The sequence below is a fragment of the Pectinophora gossypiella genome, chromosome 9 (genome assembly GCF_024362695.1).
Source record: "Pectinophora gossypiella chromosome 9, ilPecGoss1.1, whole genome shotgun sequence".
NCBI classification, from domain to species: domain Eukaryota; kingdom Metazoa; phylum Arthropoda; class Insecta; order Lepidoptera; family Gelechiidae; genus Pectinophora; species Pectinophora gossypiella.
Window position 1 is genome coordinate 3,190,905 of NC_065412.1, and position 13,341 is coordinate 3,204,245.

Here is a 13,341-nt window from a genome sequence, read left to right on the forward strand (position 1 = left end):
TCCGCTATTAGTATTTTTTTACTGTCAATATATGCAAAACACAGGTATTCATTTAAAATTTATTTGGAAGCTTTGAATCGTTTTAAAACATTATTCTAGAGCTACTTAGCTACATCTAATGATGTATAATTATGTTACTAGCTACACCAAACAGAAATGCAAATAACTCATTGTTGATACTTTAAAGCTCAGATCAAGAATAGGTACTTGTACTGAACCTAGCATTCTGAATTAATACAAAATTGTTCGTTTCCTATTTAATGTTACGTGACATTATACACCTTTTAAAAAACCTGTAAGTTGTAAATAACAACGTGTTTTACGTTCGTAGTACATGCCTCGCCACGAATATAAAGGTACACAAATTGCGCAGTGCAAATGAAATCCTACCTTAATTGGTATCTTTTCTTTTCTTTTTTTAATTTGAATGCCTTCCACACATTTTAAGTGCTTTTGTTTTGTTATTTTAATTATTTTACGTGTTTTTGTTATATTTACGTTTATGTAATGTGGCAGTCAACTTAGAAACATATTATTTTTTCTTTCTTTCAAATAAAATATTATTTTTTATATATATAATATTTATCATAAATTAAATAAAATAAAAACCTACTAACCTTAAATCACTCTTATAATCTATCGACTTGATATACAACTCAAATGAAATGCAAACTGAGATCTACAGGTAGTTCAATTTCCAGGAACCATATCGCCAATCCATTTCAGGTATGGAGGATTTCCATTCTTGATCGGCAAAGATATGACTTCACATACTTCGTAGGGATGGTTAGAACGCACAAACTCTGTCAACTTGTCTACTTCTGTTGTACGAGTTTTTATCATTAGGAGTGCCTGTAAATAAATATAAGTAATAATTATTATAAATAGTTCAATTATAAAGATTCGAAGTGAGGAAAAATAAGATAAGTTTGAAGCTTCCTAAATCTGTTTTTTGTATGTTAATAGAATGAATACTGTAATGTGATAATAATTCTAATGTTATTTATATTTGTTTTGTTTAATTAGCAAAAGTAATTCCATTATCACCTAGAAATTTTCAACTTTAGTTTGCTCTTTGCATTCTACAAATCAAATTTTAGTGAACATAGTCTGATAAAATTGAAATATCTGAAATATGTATATTTAATTATGTAAGTATCACATATTACCTCGTTATCTTCGTTGATTTCTCCCTTCCACTCATACACTGACGTGATTTGCGGTACAATGTTAACGCAAGCTGCCAACTTCTTCTCGACTAGTCCGTGGGCTATGTTTTTGCCTACATCCATGTCTGGGACGGTTACATAAGCTACCGAATATTTATCTGTAAACACATAAAATCGGTGTTGTAATACTTATAAAGGAACTTACTTAGGAAGGGGTAGACCTAGGATAACATTTATGAAACAAATAAAAGAGATGGTGCAGGTCATGTCGTATCGGGAGGTGAAGGTTTTGGCGGGAAGAAGAGAGGAATGGCGGTTAGCCCACCGACAAGAGCGCAGCTCTTAAATAGAGAGAGAGAGAATACTTATACAAAAAAATATATATATTTGTTTTGCCACAATGCGAACCGGTCCTTTCACCATTAACAGTTATGTTAATAAGCCAGTGTGGTGTTGGGTATCAGGTTGCCTTCAATTGTTTCTTATTGCTCAAGATAAAAATTGCTTTTATATTAGTCTACAATGATAGCAGTAGATGTAAGAATCCCTTAGTGTTTTTTATGAAATGTCTGACATTATAAGCAGCATAGAACATTCAGGGCATTTTCGATCCGGAATGACGGACCCGAAGTGGCCGTAGAACTATTTGTATGGTTGCTTTCGTCCTACATCTATGCGATATCTCACAGTAATTTTCTCTTATCCGTCATTCGCGGACGCCAATCGGATGTAGTACAAAAACGCCTTCAGGGTTTTTCTTTTCGATACCTACTGATCACCCATGCATAGAGTGAACGAATAAAATTCCAACAGCGATTAAATTTCGCAACATCATCAGCAACATCTTATTTAGCAACAATAACATCTGCTAGAGGTTACTTACCAGCGTCACCGCTCCCAGAAGTGGCACTAGACATATTTGCGTATTTAACGGAAAGACAAGGCCTCAAAATCGATAAATAAAGCGTCAATAATGATTTTTTTCCAAGAGACAAGACCATTTTCCGACAAAAATTCACGTAAAATCTTTTGTTTACATCCGAACTGTCAATTTGACAACCATACTTTTTTAAAATGTATTTGCCGCTTATGGTAGTAAGGTCTTTGAGCCATCAACATTTACGAAAATTATTCAGATTTTTCTTTGTGTTACGAATACCTCTTTAACTTGGTAATTTTCGGTTTTTACCATGACTTTTTGCTGTGACAGTGCCGCACGAGATCTGGACGAGATTTAACGATGGCCTCGCGCGCTTTACAGCTAACAACATTATACATATTACAATAACATAGCTTCACGCCTGTATCCCCTAAGGGACAGGCAGGGGTATATAATGAATAGACCACACCAGACTTTGAAAATGTTTAGCCGTACACCGCTAAGAGTAATATAACGAACAAAATAAGGCAATCAAGACATTTTATTGAAAACCAGCAGCATGTTCCGCGACGCAGGCGCAGCAGCTGGGCACGTCCGCAACAAGATGAACAACTTTCCCGCGCTCGTTAAACCCAACCAGCTTGCGGCGCAGGAACATCTGCGAGCATCGAGCCTTGTACCCGCCGCGTACGTGCAACTCTAGGTCTTCTACGCCGTAACCGCACGGCTTATGATTTGGATAGCTGGAAAAGAGAAAATACAATAAGTACACAAATATTTTATTAGACAGAACCCAGAAATGTCATTAAAAGTATATAGTAAGGTGGCAATTTCATCAGGTAACAGATACAGGTTTGGGATTAGGTAAATGTAACATTAGAACGTAATATTTAGGTAAATACAAAGTATAGATAGTTATGTAGGTACAATTTTATTATTTACGGAAGTGCTAAGAAAATTTTGTAGACAGTTTTGTTTTTTCGTTTTGTGAATTTTGTGATTTTTTTGTTTGTTAGTAGCTAGCCGTTCGTAACATGGAACCCACATTATAAATAGCGTGGGACGCCATGGTCCATGCCACCGCATCAATCAAGACTGGTTCACCCAACTTCGTCGGGTTAGATTGCGGCAACATAAAACTCATACCGGGTGGCCATCAACAACATTTTCAAAAGATTTAAATAGGTAAATTTCGGTGGCCATAAACTATCGAAGAATTTTGTATTTTAAGGGGCTGAGAGTTGCCACTTTGAGGTGTCGCACCACCTAAATATTTTGCTAGGGCGGCCACTGGTCCATTCATCGAGTCGCTTGCAACTCGCAATGTACATGTTACGGATACTGCATGGACATTCTAATGTTGTAGCTGACACAAAGTCCGTGGTTTAGCGTGGGTGACAGGCCCTTATAGAACCATAATGAAGAGGCTTTTATATTAAGAACATATCTATGTCCTAGACTATAACTTAGGAACGAGCTCCGTGGTCCAGTGGTTGAGCGTTGGCCTCACGATCCGGAGGTCCCGGGTTCGATTCCCGGTGGGGACATATCACAAAAATGACTTTATGGTCCCTAGTTTGGTTAGGACATTACTGGCTGATTACCAGATTATCCGAAAGTAAGATGATCCGTGTTTCGGAAGGCACGTTAATCCGTTGGTCCCGGTTACTACTCACTGGTGTAAGTATGTAGTCGTTGCATGAGCCATGTCAGGGGCGTTTGGCGGCTCAATTATAACCCTGACACCAGGGTGGATGAGGTTGGTACTCCACCTCACAACCCACACGATAGAAGAAGAAGGACAATTCCTACCCCCCCCAATAGGGTGCAGATGCTAACCTGCATATTTCCATGTGAACCACTTGCACGACGTGTGATTTTTGGTTTAGTACGAAATGCCATTTTCCTTGTCCATCATACGCTGCGAGGGGTACTGAGATCTGAAAGTGAGGAAAGTAGGTAACGGACTGAAGATCAAATCAAATATACATTTTGAAGATCAGCAGGGATCACCACGCATTCTTATAAATCATGGTCTAACATACCTCCTACTTATTGCATTAACGGCCTCCGTGGTCCAGTGCTTGAGTGTTGGGTTCACGATCCGGAGGTTCTAGGTTCGAAACCCGTTGTGTACAGTGGGGACATACACAAAAATCACTTTGTGAGCCAGGGTTTAGTTAGGACATTACAGGCTGATCGCCCGATTGTCCGAAAGTAAGTTCCGTGCATTGGAAGACATGTTAAGCTGTTGGTCGCGGTTACTATTTATTGATGTAAGCACGTAGTCGTTACATGAGTCATGTCGGGGGCTCAATAACAACCCTGACACCAGGGTTGATGATGTTGGTAATCTACCTTATAATATCTATACCTACCTACGTATATGAAAAGACGCTTAACTAGACGTCTATGAAAAGGCATATCATAAAAACCTTTTTTGTAAAAAACCCATAGAGCAAAAAGCTCTAGGTAACCATGAGCTGGGGGGTTAAAATGGCCACATCGGAGCAATTCATCTAAGAAAGCAATATTGCAATTTTATATTTGCGCATATAAAAGTAAGTGCGCAATGCAACCCCCCAGATCACCTTTCACCTTTTTTTAATCATTGTGAGTGTGGATGCAAGTAGTCTGCGCTCCCCTTAGAAATTACGGCCTTGAAAGTAATTGTCAAACCCTCTTATCAGTGCTGCAAAGATCCCTATACTCGTCATCTTCGCCGTCGCTGGTGATATTCAGTGAGGAGTTCGCGTCGCTCTGCCAAATGTATCCTTGGTATTCGAGCTGCAAAGTAACAATACAACCTGTTATAAAGTGATTTTTGACATCATGTGGATTCGATCCCGGGATATCCGGATGAGCTCAACGCTTCACGAAACTCATAACGGCCTCAGTGGTTGAGCGTTGTGCTCCGGAGGCCACGGGTTCGAATCCCGGTGAGGCAAATCACAAAAATCTCTTTTTGATCCCTAATTTGGTTAGGACATTGCAGGCTGGTCACCTGATTGTCCAGAAGTAAGTTGATCCGTGCTTCGGAAGGCACGTTAAGCCGTTGGTCCCGGTTACTACTTACTGATGTAGGTAAGTACGTAGTCGTTACTTGAGTCACGTTAGGGGCCTTTGGCGGCTCAATAGTAATCCTGAAACCAGGGTTGATGAGGTTGGTCATCCACCTCTCAACCCACACGAAAAGAAGAAATGAAACCTTATCTGTTAAACCGGATACAATTATCCGCATAATAAATTGGCATCGTGATTCATAATAATGAATTGTTTCGCATATATGCGTTCATATGTGTGAAGTCCCGCCGACCCGCCGGCTTAAGTCGGCAACTTTTGTCGGCGGATCACCGGGTGAGAGCCTTCAGCGCTCCCCATTTGTCCGGCCAAGTAGTTAATGCCATCTGCGGCAAATCTACAATAAGTCACGTCAAAAAAAAAATGTCGGCGGATTTGTTGGCGGCTTTACTCGTGGCAATTCTAGAAGCTAAAGTGTCGCCAAGCAATAGAATGCGTGGATTACGCAAGTTGGCGATATGTCCCCAAAATATCGGCGGATGCATGTTGTCAACACAACATGTTATGCTTTCATATGCATACTCAGGTTCGTTGTCACATGGCTACTTAAATAGGTCGACGGGTTATGTCGGCGGGTCGGCGGCTTCAGCATGTTTTGAAATATCCTATAGAGAGTGGCTCTTCAAAATGAAATGTTTACTGTGAGTTTTTTAACCTCCTTAGGGGGATGCGGTTGTGATAATTGACGTACTTTTCTCTTGTCACATTTGTAATGAAATGCAACTTTTATTTACACCATAAACAAAAGAGTTACAGATCAAAAATATTTGAAAAATATGAACCAAAAAATAAATAAAATGAAAATAAAACTAAAACAAATAAACAGAACTCAAAATAAAATAAATTATGTACAATTAACACTTAAACTAAACTATATTAATTAAAAAACATCATTTGTAATTGTTTTTAGTGTTGTGTTTATATGTGCAATAAAGCGTTTTTGTATTGTATTGTATAATGTTATGAAATCTTTGAAAGGCCTTACCTGTTTTATGACACCCACGGCGTGTTCATGAGGGTAGTTGGGGACGGTTTCACAAAGCGTCAGACCTTCACATTCTTCAGGTATCTCAGGTATAAACAGAGGGTTACACTCCGAATACTGAATGTACTGTGAAGATTAGATAAATAATATTACATAACGTAAGTTCACGACTATATCCCAGTGGGGTAGCCAGAGATGAACTAAATACCCACACCTCACCATAGAATAAGGAATAATACTATCTAAGCTCACCGAGCTTTCTGTTAGACATAAAGTGTGTAACGTGTAGTGTGTGATAGGTGGTGAGTCGAATCGTCGTCTATAATTTAATAAATTAATTAAGTCATCGGTGCAACTCCATAAATGATAATAGGTATAATAGAATAGAAAATATTACACTGAATAATTAAAACACATAATAACGGGTTCTTACCGCGTTTAAATGGGGATATGAGACTCCCGATATTTCGACACTGTTGCAAGTGCCATGATCACGGGATGACTGATGTCTCATATCCCCATTTAAACGCGGTAAGAACCCGTTATTATGTGTTTTAATTATGTTAAACCAGATGTATAGATCCATACAAAACCTACTTACCAATATGATCCCGAATACAATTTGCAATAAGTTGAACATTTTTATTTATAACTTGTTACAATGAAAACACCTCTACAGCCTGAAGAGTACAATGATCGACTATAATGATTTTCTATTTGCGTTCCCATTTTATCAGTTTGTACTACAATATATTTTTATGACTTTCATAATTAGTTTAATTTAATCAATAGTTCATTAATCATTTTTGAATATTAGGAAAAAGGTACACATAGGCACATATACGTTTATCAATTTAATTTAATTATTAGAAGTAGAACGCTTATTGAACTTGTTGTACATACATACATAAATAGCCTATATTATATGTCCCACTATTGGGCCCAGGCCCCCCTCAATCAACCGGAGGGGGTATGGAGCATACTCCACCACGCTGCTCCACTGCGGGTTGGTGGAGGTGTTTTTACGGCTAAGAGCCGGGTCCAACGGGTTAACGTGCCCTCCTAAGCACGGAATCATCTTACTTTTTAGGACAATCAGGTGATTCAAGCCTGAAAAGTCCTTACCAAACAAAGGACAGTCTCACAAAGTGATTTCGGCAATGTCCCTATCGGGAATCGAACCCGGACCTCCAGATCGTGAGCCAACGCTCTAACCACTAGACCACGGAGGCTGCTACAGAGGAATAACAAATGTAAAATAGTATTGCGTGTGCCTTTTTTGACGTGACTTAAATGCCCGCAAATGGCATTAATAACTTACAAATGGCGTTCTCTCCTGGTACAAAATTTAAGACAACAGGCCTGAGGGTGCCCAGTTGTGCGCGAACCTTGGCTCAGGGCGTCATCTGAGAGGAAAATATTTGAAAGAATTAATCGACTCTAGTGAGTCGAAAGCGATAAGCGCTGAATGAGGCAAATCGTCGACCACGCCGGCGGGGTCGGTATCGGGATGATTTGCGTGTGCTGTGACATGTACTGGTGATCTCAATTACATTTTAAGAGCGTTACTTACGACGTAAGTAGGTAAGTCTACTACTTCTATCTACTTACTTAAGAAGCAACATTATTTCTAAACTAAAAGGCGTATAACACAAAAATAACGCTCTGCCCACCTCAATGGGAAATAGGTATGACCTTAATGTATGTTATGTTAATTGATACTAAAATGGGAGCGGTCATAGATGGGTGAAACTGCAAAACGGGAGTAACAGGGAAAAATTATTAAATTTAAAATATTTAATAATACATATTTTAATAAACAAAATCTTCTTTGTACATCGGTAATATCGCAATAGCCAAGTTACACAACAACAATTATTATTTGATTGAACTTTCCGCGAAGGAACTATTGAATTATTTTATTTGGAACCATTGTAACCCCCTTTGGGTTTTCTGACTAAATCAGAGCCTGTATCTTCCTGGTGGCCACACAACTGCAGCAGCTGGGGACTTGAAAGGTCTCATTGATAGCCATGCCAAATTTGTTGATGACCAGCATCCTCACTTCCACGTGCTTCTGACGACACTCGCCAACACTATACACGCCTGATAGAAACACAAAGTCTTTGCAACTCTTGTTTGTTCTGAAACTGAAACAAATGAATATTCGTCATTGATGAGCTTTTGATAATCTTCATTAGTTTTATCTTTGTCCAGTAGGTACCTATTGTTTTTTTTTTCAGTCGTTATTTCGTTCATATTGTTCACTTCTAAGCCCTGCACGTTCTTTGTAGCGTAGTGTTTGATTACTTCCATACTGACCCCGCCAGCGTGTTCGACAATGTCCCTCATTCAGTGCTTATCACTATCGACTCGCTTCTATCGTATGGGTTGTGAGGTATATTACCAACTTCAACAACCCTGGTATCAGGATTACTATTAAGCCGCTAAATGCCCCTGACATGGCTCATGTAACGGCTCCATACTTACATCAGTAAGTAGTAACCGGGACCAACAGCTTAACGTGCCATCCAAAGCACGGATCATCCTACTTTCGGACATTCGGGAGATGAGCTTGTAAAGTCTTAATCAAACCAGGGCTCAGAAAGTAATGTTTGTGATATGTCCCCACCGGGACTCGAACCCGGAACCTCCGGATCGTGAGCCCAACGCACAACCACTGGACCACAGAGGCTGTACAAATATAATCCTGTCTGGCCTGTTGTCTTAAATTTTGTACCAGGTTAGAGCCCTCAGCGCTCCCCATTTGTCCAGCCATTTGCAGCAGAATTTTATCATCCTATGTTTATCCTAATATCATAATTAAAGCACATAATAACGGGTTCTTACCGCGTTTAAATGGGGATATGAGACTCCCGATATTTCGACACTGTTGCAAGTGCCATGATCACGGGATGACTGATGAGATTGACATGAGACATATCTGTCTACCCTCTTTCTTTGCTTTGTTTCTTTGCGGTAAGAACCCGTTATTATGTGCTTTAATTATGATAATAACCGCGTAAACTTAAAACAATGTATCCTAATATCTCCGATACTCATCATTATAATATTTAACTTTGTCTTAATAGTTCTAACTTACTTGCATTGGACAGCCAGGTATTGATGTATTGGGTTTTCATCTTCATTTACAACGAAGTACCAGTTGCCACTTTTGTCACGAGCAGCTTTTGGAATGATTTCCTGCAACACAAGACATGGGCAATGATTTTGGATGAGAAGCTTCGGGAAATACTCTTTGTATGGTGTTTAACAAGTTTGAGTGAATAACTCGTAGAAGTATAAGCTTATACATTGTTTTAGGTTTACGCGGTTATTATCATAATTAAAACACATAATAACAATAACGGGTTCTTACCGCGTTTATCCGCGTTATGTATGCCCGTAGAAAATTATGGATTTACCTACTCCACTCCAATCTCATCAGTCATCTCGTGATCATGGCACTTGCACCAGTGTCGAAACATCGGGAGTCTCATATTCCTGATTTAGACGCGGTAAGAACCTGTTATTATGTGTTTTAAGTATAAGCTTTTTAATTACTTTTTATTTTCATGAACCGTGATTTTAACCGAGTTCACGTGATATCTATGACCTCCGCCACTCTTTTATTTTGAGCTTCATTTGTACCGAACAAAAAAATAACAGTACCTGTTCAATTGAATCACATAGAGGGAAGTCTCCGTTGGCATTCCAAATGTTGTTTGTAACATTAAGTGTGTTTTGTCTGACTTTAATTTCTTTTCTATGCGTCATCTGAAAAATGGTTATAATATACTTAAATAGGTAATATGTTTGAAAAATACAGTTTTTTTTTAATTCGAATAAAACCGAAGATTTATTGACCCTACAAGTTTGGCGCCATATTAATAAATGCTCAAACGGTTATGATCTAACGAAATATAGCAAAATTATTTTTTGGCCGGCACTTTTGACTTCCGGGTCGAAATCCGATGATCTTCTGATGATCAGTCCATGCACTCAATTACAATTAGCCTCAATGTTTACTGTGTATTTATTTATTTGTACTTTCTTGTGAAAGTTGTTTTTATTACATGTTTTGATTGTAAGGTATGTGTTATAACGTGTTTTGTTTTATATTTGATACTGTGGTGTCCCTATATAATAATCGTTTCTTTTTTAAAATTGCAGCAGGGGGCTAGTTAAGTTGCAAACGATTTGCAACTTATTTTAAAGCTTTTAGAACACTTATGTTATTATACACTTACATTTATCCATTTCATAATCTTGATTGTTACAAAGTTTAACACTTGAACGTATTAATAGAGTTATGTACGCCGTTACTGTGGTCTACATCAGACGTTTTTATAATTTTAAGATTAGAGATATGTAAATGCTTAATGTAAACCACGTGGCAGTAATTTATATAAATAAATACATTTCTAGGGACTGGAATTAAAAAATACAAAGTTTTCTATAACTAGATTAAATTCACTTTGTGGGAATAATCCTAGTTTGGTTAAGTAGAACATTTCAGGCTGATAATTGTCTGAAAGTAAGATGGCTTCGTGTTTGGAAGGCACGTAGACCAGGTAAGCCGTTGGATCTGATTATTAGGATATACTCGAGTAAGTTAGGACGTGCTTAATCGTTTTATGAGCCATATCAGGCCTTGTAAGGATTGGCAAATGAAGACCCACACGAGATGCAGAATATAGATTTTACAATACTCATTCCATTTTTCGTCTATCACGTAGGTTGTGAGGTGTATTATCAACCTCATCAGCCCTGGTGTAGAAGTTCGGATCATCTTATTTTCGGACATTTGGGTGATCGGCATGAGATATCCTAACCAAACTAGGGATCACAAAGTGATTTTTGTGATATGTCCACTGGAATTTGAACCCGGGAACCCTACGCTCAATTAAACTCAATTAATAAAAAATAGATTTTTTACCTTCCCAAGAATGTCAGCAATATACTTCTTCGGGTAGTTCGGAACATTCTCGCATATACCAATATTTATATACGTACATTCCTTAGGTATGTCTGGGATAAATTCCTGATATCTTGTGGTAATTTCTGGACTTTGTTGTGTGGCCAAACTCATGACTGATGTTAACGTCTGGAATAATTGGTTAAACAACTTATAATGCAATGTTATTTGTGTAAGATAATTTTTTTTAACGATATTTGTTATGAAAGCTGGTGGAAAATAAGTGGAGGACCTATCGACATTCGACATACCTATGTCAAAGGCGTTTTTGGTTAACGATTTTCTAGGCTACGTTCCCTAAAATCATAGATGGCGCTGTTCAGATTTAACGTGATAATTACCTATTTTCTCATTGTTATGGGTCTACCTTGGAGTAGATAATTATTCAAAAATATAATCTAATAGCAGAGGCATCATCATCACTAATTTAAGAGACACATATAAATGTGTTTGTCTGGATCTAAAATGCCTTCTCATGCTGTTTACTCTATAGGCAGATACACCAACCCGCATTGGAGCAGCGTGGTGGAGTATGCTCCATACCCCCTTCGGTTGATTGAGAGGAGGCCTGTGCCCAGCAGTGGGACGTATATAGGCTGTTTATGTTATGCATTTTATTTACATTGAGGTAGGTACATAGGTACCGATTTACACTTTTTAATGATTTAAACATAACTGGCGAGGAGTGGGTAAACGACACAACTCAGTCTACCCCTTAAGGGACACATGCTTGTTACTGTGTTGTGTAGAAATTAAATTCTTTAAATTCAATTAGTATCTGTGCATATTAAAAGACTTACCAGCAGGATCAAAATGATATTATGTTGTAAACAATTCATGTTACCTAAAACTTATACGTTTTACGGGAAAAATAAAAAGAAAAACTTCACAGAACGGAAAAACAGGAGTGATTGTGGTCACAGTTGACACTAGACTGAATTTCATGTTATTTTATAGTAAATTTATTCATATTTTTATTGATAACTTTTATGTTGTCGATATGCAATACAATTACAGTACTATGAACCCGTATTACGAAAATACCTACCGGTTGTTTTAGATCTAATTAGTTGATTAATTTACTATGGTACTTTCAGCCAGTGGTCGAATAAGATAAGTAGTTTATTTTTAATAATAACACCACATTTAGATTAAACTGTCTTAACGGGCCTCTACGTGTTGGCTTCGGCCCCACGCACGCCTTCCAAAAGTCCGGGTCACCATAAGCCCGAGATATGAAAAAGACATACAATAATAATAATAATAATAATATGGCTTCGGTCCCACGCACGCCTTCCAAAAGTCCGGGCCTCCATAGGCCCGAGATATGAAAAAGACATACAAATAATAATAATAAAAAAGTTTATTTAGGTAAAATCTACGACACACATATACATTTACAACATTAAAATATAAACACATTAACATTAATATTTAGTTGGAAAACATAAAGGTATATGGGTGCCGCAGCTCACCAAAAAAGGCCAGGGTTCAGGGTTTTTAGTTCTTCCATGCTTCGAGAGTAAATAAACTGTTCGTTTTTCAGAAGTGTAAGCATTTCAGTAGCTATTTTGCTTGATTAGATTGGAATCCTTTGGGCCGTTTATTACCTTTAATACAATACAATACAAAAATGCTTTATTGCACATATAAACTCAACATTAAATACAATTACAAAAATGACAAGAGAAGCACAATCGGGGGTCTTATTGCTACCAAGCAACCTTAGGGTGAAAGAGCTTGCCAAATATTGGAGTCGGGAACGATGCAATAGTATAAGTAACTAATGCAATATACATTGACACAAACACATATACATAATAATAATTATATATATATATATATATATATATATATATATATATATATATATATATATATATATATATATATATATATATATATATATGTTGTGAAAAATGTTTTATTGCGACCATGTGTTTGTACAAATTGTGGTGTTATAAAAATACAGAAGTAAGTATTATAGTATCAACATGGACCCGGTAAGGGCAACTGGTAGAGAGGATAACATACTTAATTAATTAGTCAGCGATACAATTTATTGTATTTATCAGACTTACTATATTTTAACAATATTATTGCACTTATATTTTAAGTATTGTTTCATATGTTTATTATGATTTAATTTATAAAATTTTATTAAAAAATATTTATTTTCATTTATCATTTATACATATAATATATTCATTAACTGTGTAATAGCTATTATTTTTATTTCTATTCAGAG

The 13,341-nt window shown here is 37.2% G+C and overlaps 3 protein-coding genes across 3 annotated transcripts; all 3 read right to left on the reverse strand.

The window, feature by feature from the left end:
* Positions 1-442: 442 nt before the first annotated feature.
* On the reverse strand, positions 443-2,234 carry LOC126369447 (protein CutA homolog). Its single transcript, XM_050013866.1, has 3 exons — positions 2,053-2,234; positions 1,170-1,327; positions 443-852 (listed from the first exon to the last, which is right to left on the reverse strand). The coding sequence occupies exons 1-3, from the start codon at positions 2,168-2,170 to the stop codon at positions 691-693; spliced, it is 438 nt and encodes a 145-aa protein (XP_049869823.1). The 5' UTR covers positions 2,171-2,234; the 3' UTR covers positions 443-690.
* Positions 2,235-2,572: 338 nt separating this feature from the next.
* LOC126369441 (uncharacterized) lies at positions 2,573-6,815 on the reverse strand. The gene is made up of 5 exons (XM_050013858.1): positions 6,717-6,815; positions 6,116-6,241; positions 4,729-4,836; positions 3,889-3,989; positions 2,573-2,792 (listed from the first exon to the last, which is right to left on the reverse strand). Exons 1-5 carry the CDS (start codon positions 6,753-6,755, stop codon positions 2,591-2,593), a joined length of 576 nt encoding a protein of 191 aa, XP_049869815.1. The 5' UTR covers positions 6,756-6,815; the 3' UTR covers positions 2,573-2,590.
* Positions 6,816-7,950: 1,135 nt separating this feature from the next.
* Positions 7,951-12,298, reverse strand: LOC126369439 (uncharacterized). Its single transcript, XM_050013855.1, has 5 exons — positions 11,894-12,298; positions 11,055-11,222; positions 9,788-9,892; positions 9,219-9,319; positions 7,951-8,265 (listed from the first exon to the last, which is right to left on the reverse strand). Exons 1-5 carry the CDS (start codon positions 11,930-11,932, stop codon positions 8,073-8,075), a joined length of 606 nt encoding a protein of 201 aa, XP_049869812.1. The 5' UTR covers positions 11,933-12,298; the 3' UTR covers positions 7,951-8,072.
* Positions 12,299-13,341: the final 1,043 nt, after the last annotated feature.

What these genes read in the sequence shown, in the direction of transcription:
- LOC126369439 (XM_050013855.1), bottom strand. Translation starts at nt 11,932, where the DNA reads ATGAATTGTTTACAACATAATATCATTTTGATCCTGCTG. An exon ending in ATATCATTTTGATCCTGCTG is followed by an intron (nt 11,223 to 11,893) that starts GTAAGTCTTTTA and finishes CAATTATTCCAG; the next exon opens with ACGTTAACATCAGTCATGAG. An exon ending in TACCTGGCTGTCCAATGCAA is followed by an intron (nt 8,266 to 9,218) that starts GTAAGTTAGAAC and finishes CATTTGTTTCAG; the next exon opens with TTTCAGAACAAACAAGAGTT.
- LOC126369441 (XM_050013858.1), bottom strand. Translation starts at nt 6,755, where the DNA reads ATGTTCAACTTATTGCAAATTGTATTCGGGATCATATTG. An exon ending in TTGTATTCGGGATCATATTG is followed by an intron (nt 6,242 to 6,716) that starts GTAAGTAGGTTT and finishes TAATCTTCACAG; the next exon opens with TACATTCAGTATTCGGAGTG. An exon ending in CCGTGGGTGTCATAAAACAG is followed by an intron (nt 4,837 to 6,115) that starts GTAAGGCCTTTC and finishes GTTACTTTGCAG; the next exon opens with CTCGAATACCAAGGATACAT.
- LOC126369447 (XM_050013866.1), bottom strand. Translation starts at nt 2,170, where the DNA reads ATGGTCTTGTCTCTTGGAAAAAAATCATTATTGACGCTTTATTTATCG. An exon ending in TTCTGGGAGCGGTGACGCTG is followed by an intron (nt 1,328 to 2,052) that starts GTAAGTAACCTC and finishes ATGTGTTTACAG; the next exon opens with ATAAATATTCGGTAGCTTAT. An exon ending in AAATCAACGAAGATAACGAG is followed by an intron (nt 853 to 1,169) that starts GTAATATGTGAT and finishes ATTTATTTACAG; the next exon opens with GCACTCCTAATGATAAAAAC.